Source organism: Carassius auratus, chromosome 7 (genome assembly GCF_003368295.1).
Source record: "Carassius auratus strain Wakin chromosome 7, ASM336829v1, whole genome shotgun sequence".
NCBI lineage: Eukaryota > Metazoa > Chordata > Actinopteri > Cypriniformes > Cyprinidae > Carassius > Carassius auratus.
In genome coordinates, this window is record NC_039249.1 from 33616914 (window position 1) to 33643489 (window position 26576).

At 42.7% G+C, this 26576-nt stretch overlaps 1 protein-coding gene across 5 annotated transcripts in view; it reads right to left on the reverse strand.

Moving 5' to 3' along the window:
- Window positions 1-1632: 1632 nt before the first annotated feature.
- Window positions 1633-26576, reverse strand: part of LOC113106569 (nacht, lrr and pyd domains-containing protein 1b-like) — a 33864-nt gene continuing 8920 nt past the window's right edge. For 2 of the 5 annotated variants that reach the window (XM_026268640.1, XM_026268639.1), the window contains exons 5-12: window positions 16605-16669; window positions 16300-16514; window positions 13156-13400; window positions 12916-13062; window positions 12425-12557; window positions 12270-12299; window positions 2490-2534; window positions 1633-2385 (exon numbers count right to left, since the gene is read on the reverse strand). In XM_026268640.1, coding sequence (XP_026124425.1) covers window positions 2135-2385; window positions 2490-2534; window positions 12270-12299; window positions 12425-12557; window positions 12916-13062; window positions 13156-13400; window positions 16300-16514; window positions 16605-16669 — 1131 coding nt within the window. In that variant the 3' untranslated portion in view covers window positions 1633-2134. Of the gene's footprint in view, window positions 2386-2489; window positions 2535-12269; window positions 12300-12424; window positions 12558-12915; window positions 13063-13155; window positions 13401-16299; window positions 16515-16604; window positions 16683-26576 lie in introns of all 5 variants that reach the window. The other 3 variants (XM_026268642.1, XM_026268643.1, XM_026268641.1) reach the window with 2 other exon arrangements.

Below are 26576 nucleotides of genomic sequence, written 5' to 3' on the forward strand. Positions count from 1 at the left end.
CCCTCTTGTTCAGTAGGCATTTGTGAATGTTGCTGTTATTATAGCGGGGACACGACACATATCACTGAGAGCTGCTATCAGTTGTTTTTGGTTCACCTTCAGCAGATAGAGGGTTTGGGCCCTGGCGTTGTGGCAGCTGTCGGAGAGCACTCATAGGAACAGGTCCCACAGGCTTTGGTGGTTGCGTGGCCCACCGTTTTTTTGTTGTTGTTGTTGTTTATATTTGCAGGCTAGCAGCAAATGAGTGGGAGAGTTTAGTCCCAGCATACAACAATTCCTCCATTTTCTGTGAGAAGCACAGAAGTGGAGATGCTGGAGAGAGGGATAATGTGTCTGGTGAGATGGGCTGTGTCTCTGGTGTTTCCGGTGGCTGTGAAATGTTGTCCTGGCCTCCCTTGCTGTTTTCCAGAAAGTCGTCCTCGGGTGCTGAGTCTTGTAGCTGTTCGGGATAGTGTCCATCAGCGGTGCTTGTTTTGGCTGCATAGTGTTATCAGTGTCCTTATGGGATATGTCAACCACATGATGGCACATGGTTTATCTTCTGTGCCACTGGAGCTGACTGTAACACATTGTCTTTTGTAATCTAGCCGAAAAGAACATGTTTGGTGGGCAAAGTTATTGTAAATAGACACTCTTATCAAAAAGGTCCATGGACAGGGTATTGCTGACAAGATATGACATAAAAAAAGAGAGATTACCTGTCAGAAACATTATCAACGCTATCAAAAGGCTGCCTAACACTAGTGCAGGGATCTGTAGAAAAAGTAATTTATGGTACAGAATGAAATGAAATACGCAAACACTAGCCATCAAGAAGTCTATGCTAAGTCATTGAGTATAGTAGTTAAACTTTCACAAATCATGCTATAAACATTCATAAGAGCACTATACAAAGTTATCAGCTATATAATGGTTATAAATAAAAACTATAACAGCAATATGTATGATTGCATGAATAATAAACAACTGATAAAATTATCCACCCCATAAATATAGTACAGTTTTAACAAACTTTGATGCAATAAATAGAGTATGATTTAAAACATCTGCATTTATGTCTCTTTTCAAGTGTTAGGGTTTATAATTAGCTGTATTTATAGGGGTTATTATAGCACAATTCTAGGACCTCACTAATTTCCAAAGCCTAGCTATGGCCATGGTTTTGAGATCTGCTTGGTTACAAACATTCTTCCAAATATCTTTGTGTTTATTAGACAACTGTGTAAGTCAATGACAAAATTAATAAAGACATGATAAAAAGAAACTGTCTTTTAACATTCTTGTAGAAAACACATGAAGCATTCTCAGAATGGAATATTTGAATTAATGTCGGTTCTATACGGTTTAAAATCATTTACACCACTTTGATTGTATAAATAGCAATGAATTCAAACATAGTTTATGATGAGGTTCTTCTATGTTTTATGATTTTCTTGTCACATGACAACAATGGCTCCTGCAAGGTGGTTATTCCACATGTTCAGATATTAATAATATTCTCAATAATTAATATTATTTTAAAATAAATATGATGAAAGTATTTAAAAATAAATGCAATTAAATAAATAATATTGATTTATATTAGTATGTATAAAAACATTAATAACAAAATAAAAAAATACTGCGAAAATAGACATTTTAAGGATAAAGTTATTTATTTTTGTTGTGAATCAGTATATACCTACACTGTGCAATATAAAAACAAGTCACATCACGTTTAACCGAAAAAGTAACCAATCAAGAGATATCCATGTAGTCTGTATTGCATTGTGAAAGGAACAGTGATCAAATGACTGAAAAATCACAGCGTGTGAGTGGCATTAGTAACATCCTATGTGATGCAGGAATCACTTCCAGCAAGTCACAAAGTACAGGTTAAAATGATTTGTGTTAAGGTATTCATGGGTTTTAAACGTAACCCTTAATGGCATTTAATGTGAAAATATAAACAACAGAATAAAAATAAAAATATATATATACTTTACAGCTACTGTATGTGCGTAAACCAGCCAGAACTGTATATTCCACAAAGTGTGTAATAATAGACAAACACTCCAGACCTTATTATAATATTAATTTCTGCTGTGAAATAATAATAAACCATAAGGAATTCATTCTTCTGATGCATGACCATCTACTCAGGGTTCTCCAAATCATTAACAAGTGCATGCTCATGTTCTAGAAGACTTTGGTAAAGTTTCTCTTTCAGTTTAGGTGTTGTGAGGAAGTCCAGAAGTGCTCTCATTTGTGATTGTCTTGTTCCTGAGTTTAAGACGATTGTGTATTTCTCTTCTTTAATCAGATCTCTCATGTCGTCTGCAATGGGCTCCACCAGAGACACTCTACTGATCAACTCTGTCCTGTGCTTCTCCACAAACTCAGCTCCTGGATCAACAAAACGTTGCCTCATCTTCATTTAAAATCACAACAGTACTCTATAAAGAATCTGTATAAAAACAGCCTGATTTATTTTCAGAAATTATATTTACCATTATAGTTTATGCATCCTTCTTGTTTCTGTTCTGCTTCAGCCTCTGCAGTACAAGTGTATAAAAAAAGACACATTTGAGTAAAAAAAATTAAAAAATATATTATATATATATATATATATAACATTAATAACATTAATCATTCATCCAGGCTTGTAGATTTACATAATTAGGAAAACAGAGACTGTACATTTGATTTTATATGTAGGCCTACATTACTGTAGGGTTGAACTCTAATGTCCTACATCCTTGATGACTAGGAATCTGTTATGGAGCTGTTCAATATAGCTTTGAAAAATCCTATTAAACCTATTAGTAGCAACTTCTGCTATACACTGTAAAAAAATCCAACTTACATTTTGTATTACAAACTAAATTAATTAAAGTTAATTCAACAATTTAACATTAAAAAAGTTGAGATAACACAGAAATGTAAGTTGAATAGAAATTTTGATCAATTTGTTACACCAAATTAATATTTCAAGTTAGAACAACTAACAACTTTAAGTTGGTTATTAGTATTGCCCACAAAGGCTGATGAGCATGCGCAGTTTGAATGCTTTTTTATAAACAACATCATTTTATTTTCTCCTGTTTCCTTTTCGAGTCACCTTAAGGGCCTCTCTTTATTCCCTCATTATGATCGCTCTGGTAAGTGTAGTTCTATGTGTATCAATTCACGATATGATTTAAATGAAGTTTATTCACAATATGCACTTTTGTACAACATAGGTGGCGGCAAGTTAGTCAGTTAAATTTTCCCGCCTGGGCTTATTGTTGCCTCAGGTCAGACGTCGCCTATTTTTTCTGCCTGACAGTGTAAATTAATCTCTCCGGTAGGTGTTGTTCTTTATATAATATTTACCATTAGAGTTGAAATGTGTTTGTTCAAAATATGTGCTTTTGTACGCAGCTTTAGAGTTGCCTCAGGCGGCGCCAAGTTAACGTTGGTCCGTCATTGTTATCACTCCGGTAAGCGATGGTTCTTTGTGTATCAATTTAAGCCATGATTTAAATGAAATTTGTTCACAATACGCACATCTTTACAAAGGTGTAGGTGGCGGCAAGTTAGTCATTTCAGTTTTCCTGGTTCGTCTTCGAGTTGCTTGTGAAGGGTCAGGCGAGCACAAGGTTTTTTTTTCTCGACAGTGCAATCGCTCTGGCAGGTAATGTTCTATGCAGGCTATGATAATAATTAACAGTAAGGTCTGAATGGTATTTGTTCACAATATGTGCTTCTGTACAGCTGCTTAGGTGGCTCCAAACTGGTCAGTTCAACCTCTCCTGCTTCGTCTTCGAGAAGTATTTTAGTCATTCGGTGGCTTTTTTTTCCAGACAGTATCATGACTTAGGTAAGCACTGTTTGATATATATATTAAGTAAAGGGATTTAATTATTTTTAAGGATATAGAGTTTTCTTTATAGGTTTATAATATGTTTATTTTGTACAGTTGTGTGGGTGCCTTTGAGTTTGATTAAGGTTAAGTTAATAAAAAAAGTTAAAACAAATGTAACCGTAACCTGTGTTTTCGTCTCAAATATGTATTTTCTTCTTTTAACTTCTTTTAAATGTATGTGCTTATGTTTGCTAGGCGTGCTATAAATCTGTATGTTTTAAAAATGCAAATAACTTAAAAGCTATTTTAAAGCTTAAATTCATTTTTTTTTTTTTTTTTTTTTTTTTTTTTTTTGATATTCGTTTAACCAACTTGCTTGCTTTTAGTTGGTACTATAAAGGGATAGTTCACCCAAAAATCATAATTATGTCATTAATAACTCACTCTCATTTCGTTCCAAACCCGTGAGACCTCCCTTTAAGATATTTTAGATTTAATGTAATTATCTATGAAGATTCGGGAGGAGCGCGTCAGATACTTAGCCTAATCATCACAGGTGGACCACAATCAAGTAATCAATCCCACAGTATAAATATCGCTGACTTACCTCTATCCATTGACGGTTTATCAGCATGCTGGTTCGCCTCGTCAGTCACCTTATCACAGACCCAATTTTCGTACCAACGAAGAGTGCTACACAGGGGATTTATAAGACCTGCTGCTTTTGCCGGACCCGAGATCATTTCTACCCAGCCAAACACGGCCGTTGAGCAGCATTAAGCGTCATCGCGACAGCTGCTATCCTCGCCAAGCCACACATCGTGGCCAATAGACCGTGCAACTCCGAGCTTGCCTGCTCGATACACGATCACGCCGCCCGAGACCGAGCTCTCGTCGAGCGCTGGATTGCAGCAGAAAGAATCCAACCACGGTTCAGCCTTTCACCACGGCGTTCCGGCCGAGTGGCAGTTTGAGGCCGCTTCCTCTAGCGGCGCGCAGACTAATACATTTCCAGGCGAAGACGCTAAAAAACAGGTTCTTCTTTTTCTTCATTGGATTTTTACGGCAGTTTGCATTCAAAGTGTTGCATCTAAAAGCAGTCTTGCGGCTAAAGTTTTGTTCCGTCTTCTTCTAGTAGTGTTTTACGGAGGTTTTGGCAAACCAACGTAAAGGTGCATTACCGCCACCCGCTGATCCGGGGTGTGGATTCCGCATAGATTTGGACTACAGATACACCGTTCCGTCGGATGATGATGCCACTTTTTAACCACGAAGCCAAAGGCATTAGGTTAGATTATTGTAATGCCTCGTTCTCAGGCCTTCCAGCTAAATCGTTGAGCAAGCTTCAGTATACAAATTCTGCCGCACGCTTGTACTTCTCCTCGCGAACACATTACACCGGTTCTTTCACAATTACACGGGCTTCCCGTAAACATGAGAATTGATTTTAAAATTCTTATCTTAACATACTAGGCACTTCATGGGACTGCACCTGAGTATTTTTGTGAACTCATCAGTCCTGATATTCCATCACGCTCTCTTCGCTCTACTAACTCTTCACTTCACCAGCCATAATGTGAGCTAAAGACCATGGGGGAAAGAGCCTTTTCATATAAAGCCCCTACGCTATGGTATGTACTTCTTCTGCATGCACCTATGTTGGGCGATTTTTGTTGATTAAGTCACATTTATTCAAGACCGTCTGTCTTTAATGAATTATTGTATTGCTTTTGGCGTTTGTTCCTACAAATAAAATGCATTATTATTATTATTATTATTATTATTATTGTTACATTCGCCTTACCGCGCACGTTTAAACCTCGCCGAAATGATACAGACATAAGTTCAAAAAAAAAAAAAAAAAAAAAAAAAAAAAAAAAAAGTCTCTGGATAAAAGCGCCTGCTAAATGCTTAATTTAATTTAAAAATTTTCATTTGCATGCAAGTCTTCTGGTAGGACCAAATCATTTAGGGACCTATTTTACCATTCACTGGCGTGATCACTCAAAATTAATCTAAAACGCATCTGCCCTCGTGTTTTGATGCAGGATAGCAAGCATGAGTAAAATTACCATCGCCTTTTAAGGACCGTAATACGGAAAACCGGAAAGTAAGTCTCTTTAGAAACCACTTGGAAGCAAATAGCACATAACTGCCGTTAACCCATTTGCTGCAAGCATCGCCAACGGCCCCAGTCTATGTTTCGTTTTCACAGCACATTAAACATCACTCTCTTACTTGATCTGGATAAGCCGCGCATCAATTTAAGTCCAAAGACTTTGGCTTTTATATCTGACCAATATTTCGATAAAACATAATTCCAGTGATTAATTTTCCATCATGTCAGGAAAACTATTCCTATTCCTGAACGGTAAACGTCAAAGTGTTAGCTCGTGGACAAATATTGATCATGGATCTAGTCAGAAAGAATCATGAACAGAAACATCTTTATTTTGGGTATATAATTTCTGCCTCCATGCCAAAAATGGGGGGTATCTTGTAAGGGGTTAACGTTACTGCTATAATCATGTCTTTCGGTACAACGCCTTACAAGACTAAACATGCTCAATCGTTTCCAAAAGCCTCTGTTTCCACAGTCCATAATACAACGTGAAAACAGCGTTCCAAACGTATCCACTCGGGAGTCCGTCTAAAGAGCCCGGAGGCCAAATGAGAGGAAAGATGCTTTTCCAACAGGAACATAATAAGGTGGACAAGGCCTGAGGAATCGTCAAATCAGGCAACAAATTGCTAAGCTGGTAACACAGTAGGCTACCCATCCATTTTTAGCTTGCCCCATCAAATATTACTAACACTTTTTACTCTTCCAACAGCCAACATCTACAGCAGCCGAAGCAAGTAGCCTTTCATGTACCTCCTCACTGCCGCAGCAGTGTCTGCTCCCGCAGGGGCCTTTCCTGTACCTCCCCACCGCCGCTGCAGTGTCTGCTCCTGCAGGAGCCTTTCTTGTACCTCCCCACCGCCGCTGGAGTGTCTGCTCCCGCAGGAGCCTTTCCTGTATCTCCCCACCGCCGCTGCAGTGTCTGCTCCCATAGGAGCCTTTCCCGTATCTCCCCACTGCCGCTGCAGCGTCTGCTCCCGCAGGAGCCTTTTCCGTATCTCCCCACTGCCGCAGCAGTGTCTGCTCCCGCAGGAGCCTTTCCCGTATCTCCCCACTGCCGCAGCAGTGTCTGCTCCCGCAGGAGCCTTTCCCGTATCTCCCCACTGCCGCAGCAGTGTCTGCTCCCGCAGGAGCCCTTCCTATACCTCCTCACTGCTGTGCAGTGTCTGCTCCCGCAGGAGCCTTCCTACACCTTCTCCCTGCTGTGCAGTGTCTGCTCCCGCAGGAGCCTTCCTACACCTCCTCACTGCCGCGCAGTGTCTGCTCCCGCAGGAGCCTTTCCTGTACCTCCACACTGCCGTAGCAGTGTCTGCTCCCGCAGGAGCCTTTCCCGTTCTCCCCACTGCTGTTGCAGCGTCTGCTCCCGCAGGAGCCTTTCCTACACTTAAATATATATAAAAAAAAAAAAAAAAAAAAAAAAAAAATACCACACATCACCTCCGCCTAAAGGCATGCCATGCATCTGAGGTTGCGGAGATGGCATCATGTATCGACAATAGCCAAGACGATATTAGGCCCATTCTCCAACCAACGTTTTTTATAATAATCATTAGGCGGCCTACCTTAATTCGGCCTACCTTAATTAATCAAACCGCTCCGTTATCCCATCTCAGCACTGCATTTCCCGCTCGCCCGTGCCCTCAAAGGACGATGTGAGCCCGTAGGTAAAAAAAAAAAAAAAAAAAAAAAAAAAAAAAAAAAAAAAAAATCATTGGACAAGCGAGATGATCGTAGTGCCGACTACATGAACTAGCAGTATTTAAATATAGTATTTATACTTAATACCAGTGTATCAGTACTTCCGAAAGTGTATATATATATATATATTTTTTTTTTTTTGATTATGGGCGATTCCATAGGCTCTTTTCGTGCACCTGCATGGTCAAAATGGTAAATAGTAAGCTCAGACAGTATAAAGAATCTTTCTCTTACTCCACCCATGCACGATTACATCGTCGATATGTACCATCGATCTCACGTGCTGACAATGACCACATCGCCGATACATGGCACCCATTTGGGGTACACTGGCACAGGAAATCCTAATTTATTTTTGCATGCTTAATTTCGGATACTATGACTGCACCAAGATTTTTTCGGACTCATTATCGGAAGCAGCTCATTGGATGTGCTAAACAATTATCCAAGTAAGCCTCACAGCGTCTACCCTCGTAGACAAATAAATCATCCTTAGTATCGAACTCCCTGCCAGGCGCTGCAAGAGGGCTCCCGGTTGAACCAACCTTTGCCTTCTCCATCCAACCATTATAAATCATCCTTAGTATCAAACTCCCTGCCAGGCGCTGCAAGAGGGCTCCCGGTTGAACCAACCTTTGCCTTCTCCATTCAACTATCAGCAAAGCTTACTCGTTTGACAACGCAAATATCCAAATCCTGCCAGATGCTTTCCCACTTAATCAATCTTGGACTCTCCATCCAACCACCAGCGAAGCTTACCCGATTTAAAAAAAAAAAAAAAAAAAAAAAAAAAAAAAAAAAAAAAAAAAAAAAAAAGCGACATTTACCTATCGAACACCAATGAGTACATTGCAGCCCAAATAAATTTTCCCTTCGATGGCAAGATGTACCCATTCAATACCGCAAGTTACGCTTTCGCCGAACACTAACGGGCTCTTCGCAGATAAAACAATCTCAATTTTCCCTCCGATGGCTGGAGTGACTACCCATCTGGTGTCGCAATTTTAATAAATATAATAAATGAAAATACAAATAAATATAGAAAATAAGTAAATAAATAAATAATAAATAAAAAGACACCGGATGCTGGCCATAGCCTCCCGACCAGATAACCTTACCTTTTTTCAATCCTATGGCCGGCAAGGCTTCTCTCTTCGATGCCAAGAGCTTGAGCTCCCATCGGATGCTGACGAGAGCCTCCCGGCCAGACAACCTCACCTTTTCCATTCTGCGGCCAACAAGGCTTACCCGTTCGTTGCCTGGAGCTCACACTCCCTTCGGACGTAGGTGAAAGCCCCTGGCTACCTGCTTTTCCATTTCTGTCTTTCGTACGGAGAAGTTTACCCGCCCAACGCATGGAGTTAAGGCTCCCATCTAATGTAGGCGAGAGCTTCCCGGCTAGACAACCTTACCTTTTCCGTCCTTTGGCCAGCGAGGCTTAACCGTTCTATCCGGGAGCTAAGCTCCTGTCGGACGAAGGTAAGAGCCTCCCGGCCGGACAACCTTTTCCGTCCTTCAGCCAGAGAGGTTTACCCGTTCGATTCCTGGAGCTAAGCTCCTATCGGACGTCGGTCCGAGCCTCCTGGCTAGACAACCTGACCTTTTCCACCCTTGGCCAGCGAGGCTTACCCGTCCGATGTGAGTGCTCCCATCGGACGCCGGCGACAGCCTCCTGGCCAGCCAACCACGACCCTACTGTGTGTTTCAGGTTACTAACCTACAAGCAAGCTGCTTAAATGCTGCAAGTACCTAACACACAATAAACTCTCCTTCCTTCCTATGGTCACCAAGGCTAAACCGTCTCTTGCCAGGAGTAGCAAACTCCCTTAAACGCCGACTACAGCCTAACGACCACGCAAACTTACCTTTTCCAACCTACGGCCTGCGAGGCTCACCCAGTTTGTCCCCGCCGGACGCTGGCAAGAGCCTCCTGGCCACCTATCGTTACCTTTTCTGTCCGCCATCCGGAGAGGCTTACCCGTTCGATGCGCGTGCTCCCTTCGGACGCCGGCGAGAGCCTCCCGGTTAGACAACCTTACCTTTTCCTTTTCTATGGTCAGCGAGGCTTACCCGTTCGATGTGTGTGCTCCCTTCGGACGCTGGCGAGAGCCTCCTGGTCAGACTTGCTTTACGTTTCCACCCTACGGTCGGCGAGGCTTACCCGTTCGATGTGTGTGCTCCCTTCGAACGTCGGCAACAGTCTCTCGGCCACACAACTTACCTTTCCATTTGACGGTAGGCGAGGCTTAACCGTCCGACGCCACGAGTCTCGTCCTCTCGCCAAATCCTGCAAAAAAAAAAAAAAAAAAAAAAAAAAAAAAAAAAGCTACCCTCAGCTACTCTCACATCTTTTAACCCCGTCTGGCGAGGCTTACCCGTTCGATGTTCTGAGTTTGAGGCCCCATCGGATGCTGCGAGAGTCCTCCCAGTCGGGTTTTCCTTTCCAACCCTCCCCGTCCGCCGAGGCTTACCCGTCTGTCGCGTGCGCTCCCTTCAGACGTCTGGCGAGAGTCTCCCGGACGGGCCTATGCTTGCCAGCCGCAAGTGAATCTCATCCAGCCGATGCCGTGAGTCGGGATCTCCCTTCGGATGTTGCCAGAGTCCTCCTTGTCGGCTGGCCCAAAAGCTTTTTATCTGCCTAACCGAGAGGACCCAGACGTCCGTCATCCTGAGTCTCAATCTCCTGTCGGAGGCTTCATGGGCCCTCTCGGTCAGCGTTAGGCCCTTCACCCACTGAATAGCAGGGGCTATCAGCCAGTAGGGCCCGTACGCCGACACCGTGACCTATTCCGGTCGAGGCAACTCGGGTCCTCCCGGTCGGGCACCACAACCACGCCGCTCCTCCTCATCGGCCGGCAGGGCTCACCGATCCAACGCCAAAAAACTCCAGTTGAGCATCGGCCCGAGCCCTACCGACCGGGCGCCAACTACCACGTAGTTCACTAGCTGCAGCTGGTAGGGCCTACTCTCTCAACGCCCAAGTCGCTCCCTCCGGAGTACGTAGGCCCTTCCAGCCTGCCAACGAGATAACTTCTCAGAAACCAAATCAGCCCCCGCCAGTACTCTGCTTTTTGGGGGGCATTCTTTAAACTGGCGGCTGTCCTCCTGTACATTTGCCTTTTTGGGGGGTACTCTAGCTTCGGGCAATTCCCGAGCTCGGAGCCCTTCCCCGGACAGCACGCCAAATACGCATACCATACCTCAGCTAATTATATGTAAGCGTGAACTAGTGAAATGTAATTATCTATGAAGATTCGGGAGGAGCGCGTCAGATACTTAGCCTAATCATCACAGGTGGACCACAATCAAGTAATCAATCCCACAGTATAAATATCGCTGACTTACCTCTATCCATTGACGGTTTATCAGCATCCCTCCTCCACCCCATCTCCTCACTTCAAGTTCACTTTATAATATACGGGGAAGGGGGGGTACTCTAGCTTCGGGCAATTCCCGAGCTCGGAGCCCTTCCCCGGACAGCACGCCAAATACGCATACCATACCTCAGCTAATTATATGTAAGCGTGAACTAGTGAAGTCCGAGAGCTCTCAGTCCCTCCATTGAAGCTGTGTGTACGGTAAACTGTCCATGTCCAGAAAGGTAAGAAAAACATCATCAAAGTAGTCCATGTGACATCAGAGGGTCAGGTAGAATATTTTGAAGCATCGAAAATACATTTTGGTCCAAAAATAGCAAAAATGACGACTTTATTCAGCATTGTCTTCTCTTCCGTGTCTGTTGTGAGAGAGAGTTCAAATCAAAGCAGTTTGTGAAATCGGGTTCGCAAACGAATCATTCGATGTAACCGGATCTTTTTGAACCAGTTCACCAAATGGAACTGAATCGTTTAAAATGGTTCGCGTCTCCAATAACTTTTTTAATGTGACTGATACTCCCTCAGAGTCAGAATAAACCAATATCCCGGAGTAATTCATGTACTCAAACAGTACACTGACTGAACTGCTGTAAAGAGAGAACTGAAGATGAACACAGAGCCGAGCCAGATAACGAACGAAACATTGACTTGTTGGTTTTCGCTCTGTAGTTTAATCTCAATTTAAATAACATATTTGTTTCATGCTACTAAGAGAAACAATGTGAAGTTGACCATTTAGTCACTGCATTGATTCACTGACGCATAAACAGTATTAAATTTAAAAATAATGTCTGTGTGAACATAAATAATTGGCTACACATCAGAAACCACTGATCACAGATCAGGCATTAATGAACACTGTTACTCACTGTTTGTGGTGGTGCTGTCGAATCCATATCGTAAAAGTCTGTTTGTAATGCCTAAATTATATGTAAATGTTTGGGTGGGCAAAGCAGAGAAAGGGGAGGTAATGACATGATAAGGGGAAGATTCCAGTTCGGCCGTCTGAGTTCTCGTTTTCTCAAAGACTGAGCATGACGCCCAGGGCTTGGTTTACACCTATCGAAATTTCTAGCCACTGGGGGACCATAGAAAACCATAAAAACCTCATAAAGTGAAATTTCCATGTCATGGGACCTTTAAGTACACAGTCAAACTGACTTGAAATTAAAAGGAAACACACACACACACACACACACACACACACACGGTTTGATTGTAATGCGAAATGAAGCACTGCACATACCCGCTGAAGAAACTCTCTGGCTGTAATCACCTGAAAGAAACACACATATCTGATTTATATAATAACAGAACATAGGTTTGAGAACCTACTACTTTTTTACATATGGTTCTTGCTCTGTAACAATGGAGCTCATAAACATGTCTGAATAATACTACCTTGACGTATTTTGGCTTCCCATACACCTTCACTGTGATGTTGTGGCATCAGCTGAAGGTGAAAGTCATTTGGATCAGCAACGAATACTTCATAGAAGTCTGGATTTATGTGCTTGTACTTGAGCTCTAACTGCTAATGGAGAGAAAGGAAAGGGTTACAATGGTTTGGTGAGTGCTGGACTGTGGTTTGGGCAGTGGGATGGGATTTATGGACTTAGATTAACAGGTTTAAAGTTTGAAAAGACTTAAATACTGATTTATACGGTGTATACTCATGTGGTCAGGTAAATTGGTGTGTCATTTTGACCTTTATAGGGTTTTTTTCTTAACAGATGAAACCTTAATAAAAAATGTGACCTTCAGAAAGTGAAACCTTAAAATAAGACAGTTGACTAGACCACCTGAAAATATGGTGTACTGCAATTTGATAAACACATGTTAAGAGGGGAAAAAACACATTTTTAAAATATTTTTAAATATAATGTAACTACTTTGGGTTGAACTTCAGAATTGCACGCAGATTGCTTGTTTTCATCCAGCGTCATCAGTGAATACCAAGTCTTCGTCTTTAGTGAGGATACAGGCCCTGGCTTTGAGATGAGTTTTGACTTGCTTTTAATCTCATTGTTTTCAGCAGCCTACAGAAAAGAAATGTCACACATTGTTTTTGCCCTTCTATAAAGCACAGACACTTGAGCAGGTGTTTCACTGTTTATTTCAATATCACTTACCTCTATCAATTTCTTCTCACTTGGAATCAAGTACACATGAAGTGTCAGGTATGATTTCTGAGTTTCATAGATAAGTGTTTCGCAGTGATAATTTACAGGGAAGCCAATCCTCAATAAAACACCTTTCGGGGAGAAGTAGTGGTTCAGGAGTTTGGCATGGAATCTAGTTAACGTGCATTTCTCAAATGAAATCCCACTTTCTTCAACATGAACAACCCTCACTTCATCATTAATAGGAGATCCACCTGCAATGTATTACATTAGATGATTATGATCAGATGCAAAAGAAACAAACTGATTGCATTTTTATAGGTGCTGGTCATAAAATTAGAATATCATCAAATAGTTGATTTATTTCACTAATTCCATTTAAAAAGTAAAACTTGTATATCATATTAATTCAGTGATCCTCAAATCTGGCTCGCGAGATCCAGTTTCCTGCAGAGTTTAGCTCCGACTCTAATTAAAAACACCTGCCTGTGATGTTCTAATGATCCTGAAGACACTGATTAGCAAACTCATATGCGTGTTTGATTAGGGTTAGAGCTAAACTTCGCAGGAAAGTGGATCTCGCGAGTCAGATTTGAGGATCACTGTATTAATTCATTACAAACAGACTGATATATGTCAAATGTTTATTTCTTTTATTTTTGATGATCATAACTGACAATTAAGGAAAGTCCCAAAGTCAGTATGGAAACTACTGCCAAATGTATCTCAATCGGTCCTGCGCACAGTAGAAAAATGCTACCGTATTCAGTTCGGCTCTCCACCGCCGAGACTCAACGGGGTTACTCCAATGTTAGTTGGCCCCGAGCAGGCTCTGGTTATGGAACAAGGAGTGAAAACCCTATTACGGGAGGAGACCATCGAGGTGGTCCCTCCTCAAGACAGGGAGTCCGGGTTCTACAGCCAGTAGTTCATAGTTTCAAAGAAGGATGGGGGGTTGCATCCGATCATAGATCTGCGGGTTTTAAATCGATCAGTTATGAAACTGAAGTTCAAAATGCACGATCATACATGTTGTAGCTCAAATCAGATCCGAGGACTGGTTTGTCACAATAGATCTCAAAGATGCATACATATATTCCACATATCCATCCTTCCACAACACAGGAAGTTTCTGAGGTTCCCTTTTGGGGATGAAGCTTACCAATATCGAGTACTTCCTTTCGGCCTTGCACTCTCACCCCGCACGTTCACCAAATGTGTAGATGCGGCCCTGGTTTCTCTGCGCATGCAGGGCATCCGCATTCTCAATTATATAGACGATTGGTTGATTTTAGCTCAGTCAGAGCAGGTTGCGGCTCAACATCGAGATGTCATTCTCGCACATATGGGGAGCTGGGTTTGAGACTGAACGCCAAGAAGAGTGTACTTTCAGTCTTTGGGAAGACACCCCTTAGTTACACGTTTCCTCCAGGGTGCGCTGAGGCTGAGACCTCCAGTACGGTCCTGTATTCCCCCGTGGGACTTGGTTGTGGTGTTAGAAGCTCTTTGCAAATCTCCATTCGAGCCGATTCAAGATAACTCAGACAGACATCTGACCCTTAAAACCACTTCTCTGTTGGCTATTACCTCTCTGAGGAGAGTAGGAGATTTAGAGGCCCTCTCTGTGCGCCCTACCTATCTTGATTTTGCACCTGGCATGACCAAAGTATTCATATGCCCTCGAGTGGGATATGTTCCTAAGGTTCCCTCTATCACACCACAACCTGTAGTGCTGCAGGCTTTCTGTCCTCATTCCTTTCAGGAGCCTGACCAAGAGAAGCTAAATTGTAAGTGTCCAGTTCGAACGCTGGATGCATACGTCCACAGAGCTGCCCTGTGGAGAAAAAACAGACCAATTGCTTGTATGCTACAGTCCCCCCAAAATGACTTTTCCCTCTGCTTTTAAGCAGATTATTAGTCGTTGGATTGTTGAGACTATCAATACCAACTATGAGTCCTCTGTTCTTCCCCCGCTGTCGGGAGCCAAAGCTCACTCTACACAGGGTATGGTGGCCTCCAAGGCCTTTCTAGCAGGTGTGTCCATGCTGGACAACTGCAATGCTGCGGGGTGGTCCACGACTTACACTGTTGCAAAGTTCTATGGCTTAGATATGCTAGTCACTCCAGGTGCTTCAGTCCTCTTGTCCTAAGCTGTGCTCTTCGGATACACACAAGGCAGGGATTTGGTAGTCTGGCAGCGTGAGTACATTGTTCCCCATAGCGCTTCGACGCAGCCTGAGTTCCCTTAAGAGGAACGTCTCTAGGTTACGTATGTAACCCTAGTTCCTCGAGGGAATGAGACGCTGCGTCTCGAGGCCATACCCCGGCACCCCTGCCAGCGCTTGCTGGTACTTGTTTTTTTTTTTTTTTGGTTTTATTTGTAGTAAAACCATAGTTAATTTTCATAAGGGTATTTCAGACTAACAAGACCAGGCTCCTATCTTAATGAATGGGCATAGAGTCAGAACTGCACTTTCACTGGTCACCGGGACATAAAAACTGCATGTATAGAAACAACAGTGAAATATGATAAAAATCGCTGAAAATTTTTGATGACTTTGCCCCAAAATAGGGTTTAGAACACCTTTTTCCCCACAGGTTATACTTTTACTACACATACACAAGGGTTCCTCAACTGTGCGCATACGACAGTGGAACCAGACGATAGGCTTAAATGTTTCCCGGCTTGACTGTTAAAAGCAGATGATTGGCATTCCAGCGGGAGGGGCGGGACATGTGCATACAACCGTCATCTTTGCCATTACGGGTTTTCCTTACATAGTTGTATTGAGGATTGAGGAAGTGGCATGTCATCTATAAATTGTCTCTGATCACACCGAACACGGTCTTCACACCTTAATGAATCCCTTATTTGCATTGTGTGTGTGTGCACTCAAATTGAGTTGCAATTAGATCATTTGTGCACTCAAAACACATTCAGCAACAATCAGCCTATCTAAATATAATGAAAAAACTATTATTTAATTTAAAACGTTTTCAAAAGAGTTCCACATGTAGCACTTACAGTACATGCAACGATATGAGCAAGGTATGGCCTTTAAATTATGATTTGTTACAGGTTTTGTAGAAAAAACTGTAAAAACTATGAATCCATGACCCCATTAAAATGTGTACAAAAATTGGGAAAAATACCTAAACACAGAAAGTGAGGTAGATAGACTGCCTTTAGTTTTCCTGAGATGACAGCAATATCCATCAAGGGGCCACACGGTGTAAAATGCTCCATTCCTGGAAAATCAGCTACACATTCCCAGTCACAAATGTGATACTTAAGCTGAACTTCACGGGAGCATTCAATACGAAGACCAGTCGTGCTGCATTCATAAAGGCCTGCTGTAAGCTCTAGTCTTTTGGACAGAAATTAATTTAGGAGTACAGTTGCTATGTAAAAAAATTTGAATATATATGATAAAAAAGAGATGCAGAAGAGATAGTACCTGTACTTTGTCTGTGCATCCTCTGAGATCACACTGGGTTCAATCAGTTCCCATTCATCTGAGTCCTGAAACAATATGCTAGGGTTCAAGAATAGCTGCATTTTAGCAATTACAACTGGATAAACATGTTTTCTAAATTAATGAACTATTTTATAATAATAACCATTATTATTATTATAAACAATTGTGGTATTATGGAATAATAGTGTAATAGCTTTGGAAGTAACAGGAGGTGACGTCTGTATAGGAGGCTGGGTTAGCGAAGGTTGGAGGTTATGTTATGTTCGAACACACTAGCGGATGGTTGTTGTACTGAGTTGCTAAATAAAGACAGTCACTGATTACGTCATTGTACGAACCTCTTTTATAAATAACTTGACTTGGTGTCAGAACGGGACGACTTGTAAGCAGAAGAGGAAAAGAAAAGTGTAACGTTATCGTTTGGCGGAGGAATGGGAGACGAGCCGGCTGATATGGCGCAACCTATACCAACTGCTACGTTCACAATACAACCTCCAGAGCCATCCGATTTTACCAAGCCTCACGAATGGGAGCGTTGGATTAGGAGATTTGACCGCTTTCGGCTTGCAAGCAATTTAAACGCAACCTCGGAAGAAAACCAGGTAAACACATTAGTGTATTGTATGGGCGATGAAGCCGAAGATGTGCTTAAAGGGCTTATGCTAGCTGAAGATCAGAGGAAGAAGTACACAGATGTTAAGGCGGGCTTTGATGCATTTTTTGTGCCTAAAAATAATGTAATATATGAAAGAGCCAAGTTCAATCAGCGTGTGCAACTGCCGGGAGAAACGGTGGATTCCTTTATCACTGCTCTATACAGATTAGCTAAACATTGCAATTATGGACAGTTACAAAAGGAGCTGATACGCGACAGGTTAGTGGTCGGGCTGAGAAACGTCTCATTGTCCGAAAAGCTACAGCTAGACAGAGACTTAACACTTGAAACTCCTATAACAAAAACAAGGCAGTTTGAAGAAGTTAGACGAAAGCAGTGTGACTTAAGAGGAGAAAATGGCGGTGCTAGCAAATGCTCTGTAACGGTGTAGAACGTTACTTGGTTTTGTATATTGTTTTTTGTTGTTGTAAATGATGCATCTGGGACAACATGTTACCACTAGCAGCCGCTTGAGGGCGCTAGAGGTAATTGATTACCGGATATAAGCCCCGATCATAGACGAGCAAGTCAGATTCTTTGGTAGAGGGAAACCTCATGGTTGAGCTCATGGCTGGCTACCTTCTTTCTCACAAGTCCTGTTTGAGAACTGTTTAAGTTTACGCTCAAACGTGAGTATATGCTGACTTTCAAATGTGTGATTGCTGACTTCCAAATGTGATATATGGTTTATTTGAAATTCCAAAGGCTGATGTGCACTATATGGACATTTGATACCTTTATTGTTCCATGCTGCATGTGTTCTCCTCATTTGAGCACTATTTACCACACGATCTTCTATAAGCAACCTTGGTTTGTTACTACAGATCTACAGTGCTGCTTATCTCCATTCCATTCTCACTGGTCTCACTGGATTATAACATTGCATCGTCCTCAAATAACAGTTTGGATCTTAATCATCTCATCAGCATCATCATCTGATTCATCTAACATTGAACTAACATGATACGTTTCATTTATTATTGACTTTCCTTAAATGCTCATAAAAATGCTCAGTTATTCATGTTGATTATCTATCGTGCACTTGGGAATAAAACCAAAAAGAGAAACGTATTTGTTTGGTGAAGTGGTTTTATTATTAGTACCAGTCGAATTATGTTGGACCCCTCAGATTGTATCATCTTACATTAAGGGAGGTGCTACAGAATGGCGCCCGAACAGGGACCCGCTTAAGCATTTGTGGGATTCCTTGTAATTAAAAATAAATTTTGACGGTACTGAAAACCCTTCACCAACAAATATTCCTAACAATCATCTGCTATGGAAGAAAGGGAACATATCTCAGATTTTTCTGATGAAGCTTATATACATCGAAGGGATCCGGTGGCAAATTTGATAGATACTTTTAGCAAATTGTACTTAGATTCTGAGGAAGAAAAGGAAGGTAGAGTTGAGCCATCAGACTATAGAGTGAAACAAGATGATTTACCCTTACCCTTACCTCCTCCGCCTCATGATTTTCAAGAAGAGGAGTTACAATTCGGTAGTGATGAAAAAGTGCAACGAATGAGTTGTATTGAAGAGCACCTTGTGGATCTGGAACACAGAATCAGTGACTTAGTTACCTCAGAGGCTTTGAGTATGAAACTAAAAGCTTATGAAGACAGAATGAATTATCATCTTCAAAGAGAGATAGATCGAGTTCACCAACAGTGATATGCCAAAATTGATGATCTAGCAAAGAGCATGGTGGATTGTTTGAAACGACGTGATAAACAGCTGGAGAAGCAGTTCAAGGATATCCTATCCAACCGGTCACATCAACTCCTGTTTATTTCAGCACAGATGCATCTCACAGAAAATCCCACGCACCTTCTAAGATTACCTCAATAACACAAGACGCGACGAGGCAAGTAACGCATCATTCTTCAGCATCTCATCCGCCTTCTGTTAACATGGATTTACCTACCTTTAGTAATTTGATTTCAGAAGACCCCATTGAATTTACAGATCGCTTTGAAGAATATAATGAATTGAGACCCATGTCCCACGAAGAGGTGTTGGCAGCATTATCCGTGAGTCTTAAGGGAACCGCTAAGAGCTGGTGGAGAGCGGAGAAACAGTATATTCGAGATTGGAATTCATTCAAAGAAAAATTCCTGTTCTCATTTTTGAATGAAGACCACAAGGAAGTTGCTGCACAGAAATTGGCAAATTACAGACAGAGGGTCAACGAATCGGTGAGAGACTTTGCTTTCAACTATAGAGCGATGGCACTAAAAATTAACCCTTTGTTGCTTGAAGCCGAATTAGTGCAGGCAACATTAAGAAGCTGCAATCCGAGGTTGGCGTCACTGTTGAGAGGAACGGTGAAAACCATTGATGAGCTGGTTCGTCTCGGTACCCAAATAGAGAGGGACTGGACTGAGAATAAGAGAAGGTGGAATCAAGAGAAAAGTGAGGAACAGAAGAAGAGCTCTACTGGTGAGAAAAGTCAGTCTAATCGCGTGATGCTGATTGATCCTGCTGTTGGTTCTCAGTGTGATAATGTACTGCAAGCACCCTTGATTTTAAATCACTCATTATTCAATGCTGTCATTGATACGGGAAACACTTTTTCTTTGATGCAGCAGAAAGTATGGCAGAGGCTAAAGAGAAAGGATGAGCTCTTGACCAGAAGTGATCAGACATTCATGCTTGCTAATGGCCAGAGTCAAAAAACCCAAGGTAAAATACTCTGGGAATGTGAGATGTACAGATCAAAACATGAGGTCACATTCTATGTGATGAAGGATGAGGATTTGGCATTACCTATCATCTTAGGTTTGAATTTCCTTAAAGAAGCCAAGGTCACCATCGATTTTAATACTTCACGTATCTCTGCCTGATACTAACTCTAGTCATCCCATGAGTTTTAATAAGACGATCAAGCACCCTGCTGTACGATTTTATGCTGCCCAAGGAGAAGTTGAGTTGATGTGCAATGAGAAGTTGAAGTTAATCGACCAAGTCGTGGAAAACTCTCATGCTGCATTTGAGGTAAAGAGTCAATTGAAAGCTCTCCTGTATGATTGGCCTTCGGTATGCACCACAAATTTAGGACGTACAAGCCTGATCAAGCATGAGATTAAAACTATTGACGAACTTCCTATAAGAAAGAGACCGTACAGAGTCTCGAAAGTCAAGAATGATTTTATTGAAGAGCAAATTAAGGAGTTACTTCAATTAAAAATCATCAAACCTTCTACGTCTCCATGGGCCTCCCCGGTGGTAGTCGTAGATAAAAAAGATAAGGGATCTAGGTTATGCATTGATTACCGAGGTCTGAATGCTAAGACACACCTTGACGCATACCCCATGCCTCAAATCACAGACATTCTGGATTCTCTCCAAGGAGCCAAAGTGTTTACCACGTTAGATTTAAAAAGTGGTTACTGGCAAGTCGAAATGGATCCTGCAAGTGTACAAAAGACTGCTTTCGTCACAGCTTCAGGTCTATATGAATTTCTATGTCTTCCTTTTGGCCTGAAAAATGCCGCTGCGTCATTCCAACGACTTATGGAACAAGTCTTAAGGGAGCATAAGAACATATGTTGCATGGTCTATATTGACGACATCATTATATCCTCTCCAGACATCCAGTCTCACATGCACCATCTCAAGCAAGTGATCCAGAGTTTACACACCGCCGGTCTCACTCTTAACCTCACAAAATGTAAGTTAATTTGTCCTTCACTGGACTACCTGGGACACACCATCACTGCAGACGGAGTTCAGATGAATGCAGACAAAGTGGATGCGATCAAGACATTTCCTACACCTAAGAACTTAAAGGAGGTTCAGCGATTTCTGGGTCTTGCAGCTTGGTACCATCGTTTTATCCCTGATTTTTCTAGTAAAACAGCACCCTTGCATGCACTGAAGAAGAAAGAGGCAAAGTGGAATTGGACTGAAGAGTGCCAACGTTCATTTGAGCTGATTAAAGATGAACTTACTAAGGCACCGGTTTTAAACACACCTAACTTTGAATCTTCTTTTAAAGTACAGACTGACACAAGCGATGTGGGTCTAGGAGCCGTGTTAATGCAGGAGGTGGATGGCCAGGAGAAAGTAATTGCCTACGCGTCACGATTGCTCAGAGGTGCTGAGAAAACGTATTCAACATCGGAAAAAGAGTGTCTTGCAGTAGTATGGGCTGTAGAGAAGTGGCACCATTACCTGGAGGGTAGAGCTTTCGAAGTGATCACAGATCATGCTTCCCTAGTCTGGCTATTCCAGCATCCAAAACCAACAGCTAGACTGGAAAGATGGACTATAAGGCTGCAGGGGTATCATTTTACTGTAAGGTACAGAAGAGGTCAATGTAATGTAGTGCCTGACGTATTGTCCAGGAGGTATGCAGTGGAGTCACCAGCGGTGGTGTTACATACACCAGCTAAGTGCGGTTTTAATCCCGTCACGTGTGATCTACCAGTTGATTTGTCACAAATTGCAACAGAACAAAAACTAGACCCAGAGTGTCAAGAGTTGATGGTTAAAGCAGAGAACCAGAAATCCACTGATTTAAAGAGAACGCACTATGTTTTCAAGAACGAAGTTTTATTTAAGAGTGTACCAGACTCCAAAGAAGGCCAGAGATTCCAAGTTGTCATCCCGGCAAAGTTGAAGGAAGCAATTTTAACTTATGCACATGACAATCCTCTGAGTGGACACTTGGGCAAATGATGAGACTTTTAGAGTTCGCCTATTGGCCTTCAATTCGCACAGATGTATGGCAGCACTGCCGGAATTGTCAGAAATGTCAGCAACATAAGCCGACCAACTTAAAACCAGCTGGAGCCCTACAAAGTGTACCCCTAGTCGAGCCCGGTTATATGCTGGGAATGGACATCATGGGACCATTTCCCTGAAGCACCCGACAGAACGAATATCTGCTGGTTATAGTGGACTACTTCTCAAAATGGGTAGAAGTATTTCCCATGAGAGCTGCCAAATCTGCTACCATTGTGCGAATATTAAGAGAGGAAATTTTCACGAGATGGGGAACACCAGCTTTTATTGTGTCTGACAGAGGTACGCAATTCACTTCCAACATTCTTGACCAAGTATGTAAGCAATGGCACGTAACACAAAAACTCACCACGGCATATCATCCTCAGTCCAATCTCACGGAAAGAGTCAACCGGAACCTAAAAACGATGATTGCCACATATGTTGAACAAAACCACCGTACCTGGGATTAGTGGATTTATGAGTTCAGATTCGCTCTAAATACTGCATGGCACGAAAGCACAGATTATTCCCCTGCAGAGGTAGCTTTAGGCCGACAACTGAAAGGCCCTCTGCAGAGAGCCTTACAGATTCCTCCAGACCCTGATCAACCGTCATATAGTACCCTTGAACGCCAAAAAAGTTTGTATGAGTCAGTAAGGGAGAATGTTGAGAAAGCTCAAACTAAACAAAGAAGGTATTATGACTTGAGAAGAAGGACTCAGAACTTTGATGAGGGAGATTTAGTTTGGGTAAAAACTCATCCCCTTTCTCGAGCAGATGATGCCTTTATGGCAAAAATTTCTCCTAAATGGAAGGGCCCAGCCAGAGTGGAAAAAAGCTAGGACCTGTTAATTACAAGGTGGCTATGTTGTCTGATCCGACTCAGATAGATACTTACCATACTCAGAATTAAAAAAATTTCCATGGGAAATTTTAAGGTCACGGGGAGGGGTATGTAACGGTGTAGAACGTTACTTGGTTTTGTATATTGTTTTTTGTTGTTGTAAATGATGCATCTGGGACAACATGACCACTAGCAGCCGCTTGAGGGCGCTAGAGGTAATTGATTACCGGATATAAGCCCCGATCATAGACGAGCAAGTCAGATTCTTTGGTAGAGGGAAACCTCATGGTTGAGCTCATGGCTGGCTACCTTCTTTCTCACAAGTCCTGTTTGAGAACTGTTTAAGTTAACGCTCAAACGTGACTATATGCTGACTTTCAAATGTGTGATTGCTGACTTCCAAATGTGATATATGGTTTATTTGAAATTCCAAAGGCTGATGTGCACTATTTGTTTTCTTTTATAGAAGGACTTTTTTTTTAGACCTTAGTGGACTCTTTGGACATTTGATACCTTTATTGTTCCATGCTGCATGTGTTCTCCTCATTTGAGCACTATTTACCACACGATCTTCTATAAGCAACCTTGGTTTGTTACTACAGATCTACAGTGCTGCTTATCTCCATTCCATTCTCACTGGTCTCACTGGATTATAACATTGCATCGTCCTCAAATAACAGTTTGGATCTTAATCATCTCATCAGCATCATCATCTGATTCATCTAACATTGAACTAACATGATACGTTTCATTTATTATTGACTTTCCTTAAATGCTCATAAAAAAGCTCAGTTATTCATGTTGATTATCTATCGTGCACTTGGGAATAAAACCAAAAAGAGAAACGTATTTGTTTGGTGAAGTGGTTTTATTATTCGTACCAGTCGAATTCTGTTGGACCCCTCAGATTGTATCATCTTACATTAAGGGAGGTGCTACAGCTCCAATGTTGATGCTGTGCATGCTAACAATTACAGAAACCCCAAATTTCCCTCAAAGCCTCAGCCACAAGCACAAACACCAGGCAAATATAAACCTACTGCACAGCCACAGCAAGGTTCAAAGGCCTGTTATAGATGTGGGAAAATGCCATCACATGGAAAATCAGAATGCCCTGCTGCAGATGCTGTGTGTCACAACTGTGGCAAAATGGGACATTATGGCAAAGTGTGCAGAAATGCTGCAAGATCTCTGAATGCTGTCACTACAGATGATGAATAGACTTTCCTTTTTGGGAGCCGTGGACGCTGGAAAAGACCCGTGGACAGTGCAGTTACAAGAAAGCCAAAAAAAAATGTGTGCTTTAAAATTGACACTGGTGCTGATGTCACCGCCCTGCCAGCCGAGGTGTACTATGACATTAGAGGGGGACCTGATGTGAAGCGCCTGGCAATGTCAACACGCCCATTGTTTGGGCCAGGTGGCAACGTGCTCTCTGTCCTAGGTGTAGCCAGAGAAACACTGCGCAGAGGCAAAAAGACAGCCCCAGAGGACATTTATGTTGTAAAAGACCTACACACTGCATTGCTGGGAAGGCCTGCTATAGAACAGCTTCAGCTTGTGTGCAGGGTTGACAGCATCACCATGGAATCTGTGAAACAACAATATCCAAAGCTGTGTAGCAGCCTGGGTCTTGTTCGGAGGCCATACTACATCAAATTAAAGCCAGAGGCTGTGCCCTTCTCTCTACACGCACCACGCAGAGTCCCTCTACCGCTTATGGGAAAAGTGAAGTAGGAGATTGACCGTATGGAGAGGATGGGCGTAATCACAAAGATTGAGGAGCCGATTGCTTGGTGCGCCGGGATGGTGATGGTGCCGAAAAAAGCAGGTACTGTCCGCATTTGTGTGGATTTCACAAGGATGAATGAATCAGTTTGCAGAGAAAAGTTTATTCTGCCTTCTGTTGAACACACTCTGGGCACGCTAGCTGGCGCAACAGTATTTAGCAAATTAGATGCCAATATGGGTTTTTGGCAAGTACCACTGACAAAAGAGTCTGCCAAATACACCACCTTCATCACGCCCTTTGGGCGCTATTATTTCAACCGGCTACCCTTTGGCATAGCTTCAGCCCCTGAGCACTTTCAGAGGATGATGATGACAGAACTGACAGGTGGCCTGGAGGGAGTACTGTGTCACATGGATGACATCCTGGTCTGGGGACAGACGCAGGACGAGCATGATGTGCGGCTACATAAGGTGTTAGAGAAGGCACAAAAGGCCAACATTATGCTCAACATGGACAAATGTGAGTTCACACGCCATACAGTCAAATTCCTGGGTCATGTGATTTCAGCAGATGGAGTGAAACCAGATCCGGAGAAGACGAAAGCTGTGCAGGAGATGGACGCACCCAAAAATGTCACTGAACTTAGAAGTTTTCTGGGCATGGTCAATCAGCTGGGCCGCTTCTTGCCTAACCTGGCCGAAAAAGACAAGGTGCTAAGAGACCTGCTGTCCAAAAAGAACCACTGGTACTGGGGGACAGAACAGCAGGCCTCCTTTGACCAGCTAAAAACAGAGCTGTCATCCACACCAGTGCTTGCACTATACAACCCAAACAGTGCACTAAAAATCTTGGCTGATGCCTCTTCCTTTGGCCTGAGGGCAAGTCCTGTTGCAGAAGAGCGATGCCAGGTGGTCACCTGTGACATATGCGTCCAGGTCAATGACACCAACAGAGCAGCGCTATGCTCAAGTAGAGAAGGAAGCACTAGCTGCAATGTGGGCTTGTGAAAGGTTCAGTTGTTTCATCCTGGGGAGACCATTCGAGCTGGAAACGGACCTTAAGCCATTAGTGAGTCTGCTGGGCAGGAAGGCCCTGGATGACCTCCCACCAAGAATCCAAAGATTTAAAATGCGACTCATGAGGTACAATTATTCAGTCAATCATGTCCCTGGCAAAAGCCTGTGGACAGCCGACACCTTGTCGCGTGCTCCTCTAAGAACCGCAAGAGCACACACAGATACAAGCCTACTAGAGGACACCAACATCTATGTAGACTCTGTCATCAGCAACATTCCTGTCAGTGGAGATTATCTGAGCAGCTTACAAGAGCACCTAAAGGCAGACAGCACATGCTCTGCACTGATGGAGTACTGCACAGACGGCTGGCCTGACAAAAGCCAATTGCAGGGAGCGCTGAGGCATTACTGGCCTGATAGAGCAGTGCTGACTGTGCATGATGGACTGCTGCTGTGGGGCACAAGGCTTGTCATCCCATTCGCCTTACAAGGGGATGTGCTGCAGAGACTATATGAGGGACACCTGGGGGTGACAAAATGTAGAGGCCAGGCCAAACAGACAGTATGGTGGCCAGGGCTCAGTAGAAGGCTGAATGACATGGTACTGAAATGTAGAACCTGCATTCAGGAGAGAAAGAACGTCAAAGAGCCGTTGATACCAAAGGAGATGCCGGACAGGCCTTGGCAAACTTTGGGAGCTGACCTGTTCATGCTGAAAGGCAAGACCTATCTACTAGTAGTAGATTATTTCTCAAGGTATGTGGAAATTGCCCTGCTGTCACCCACGAGGTCCACAGATGTGGTGGTGCATCTGAAATCCATATTTTCACGTCATGGGATCTGTGAATTCCTTAAAAGTGACAATGGCCCCCAGTTCTCTGGTAACCACTTTAAAGCCTTTGTAGCAAACTATGGCTCTGTGCACATCACGAGCAGCCCCAAGTTTTCCCAAAGCAATGGGGAGGCGGAACGC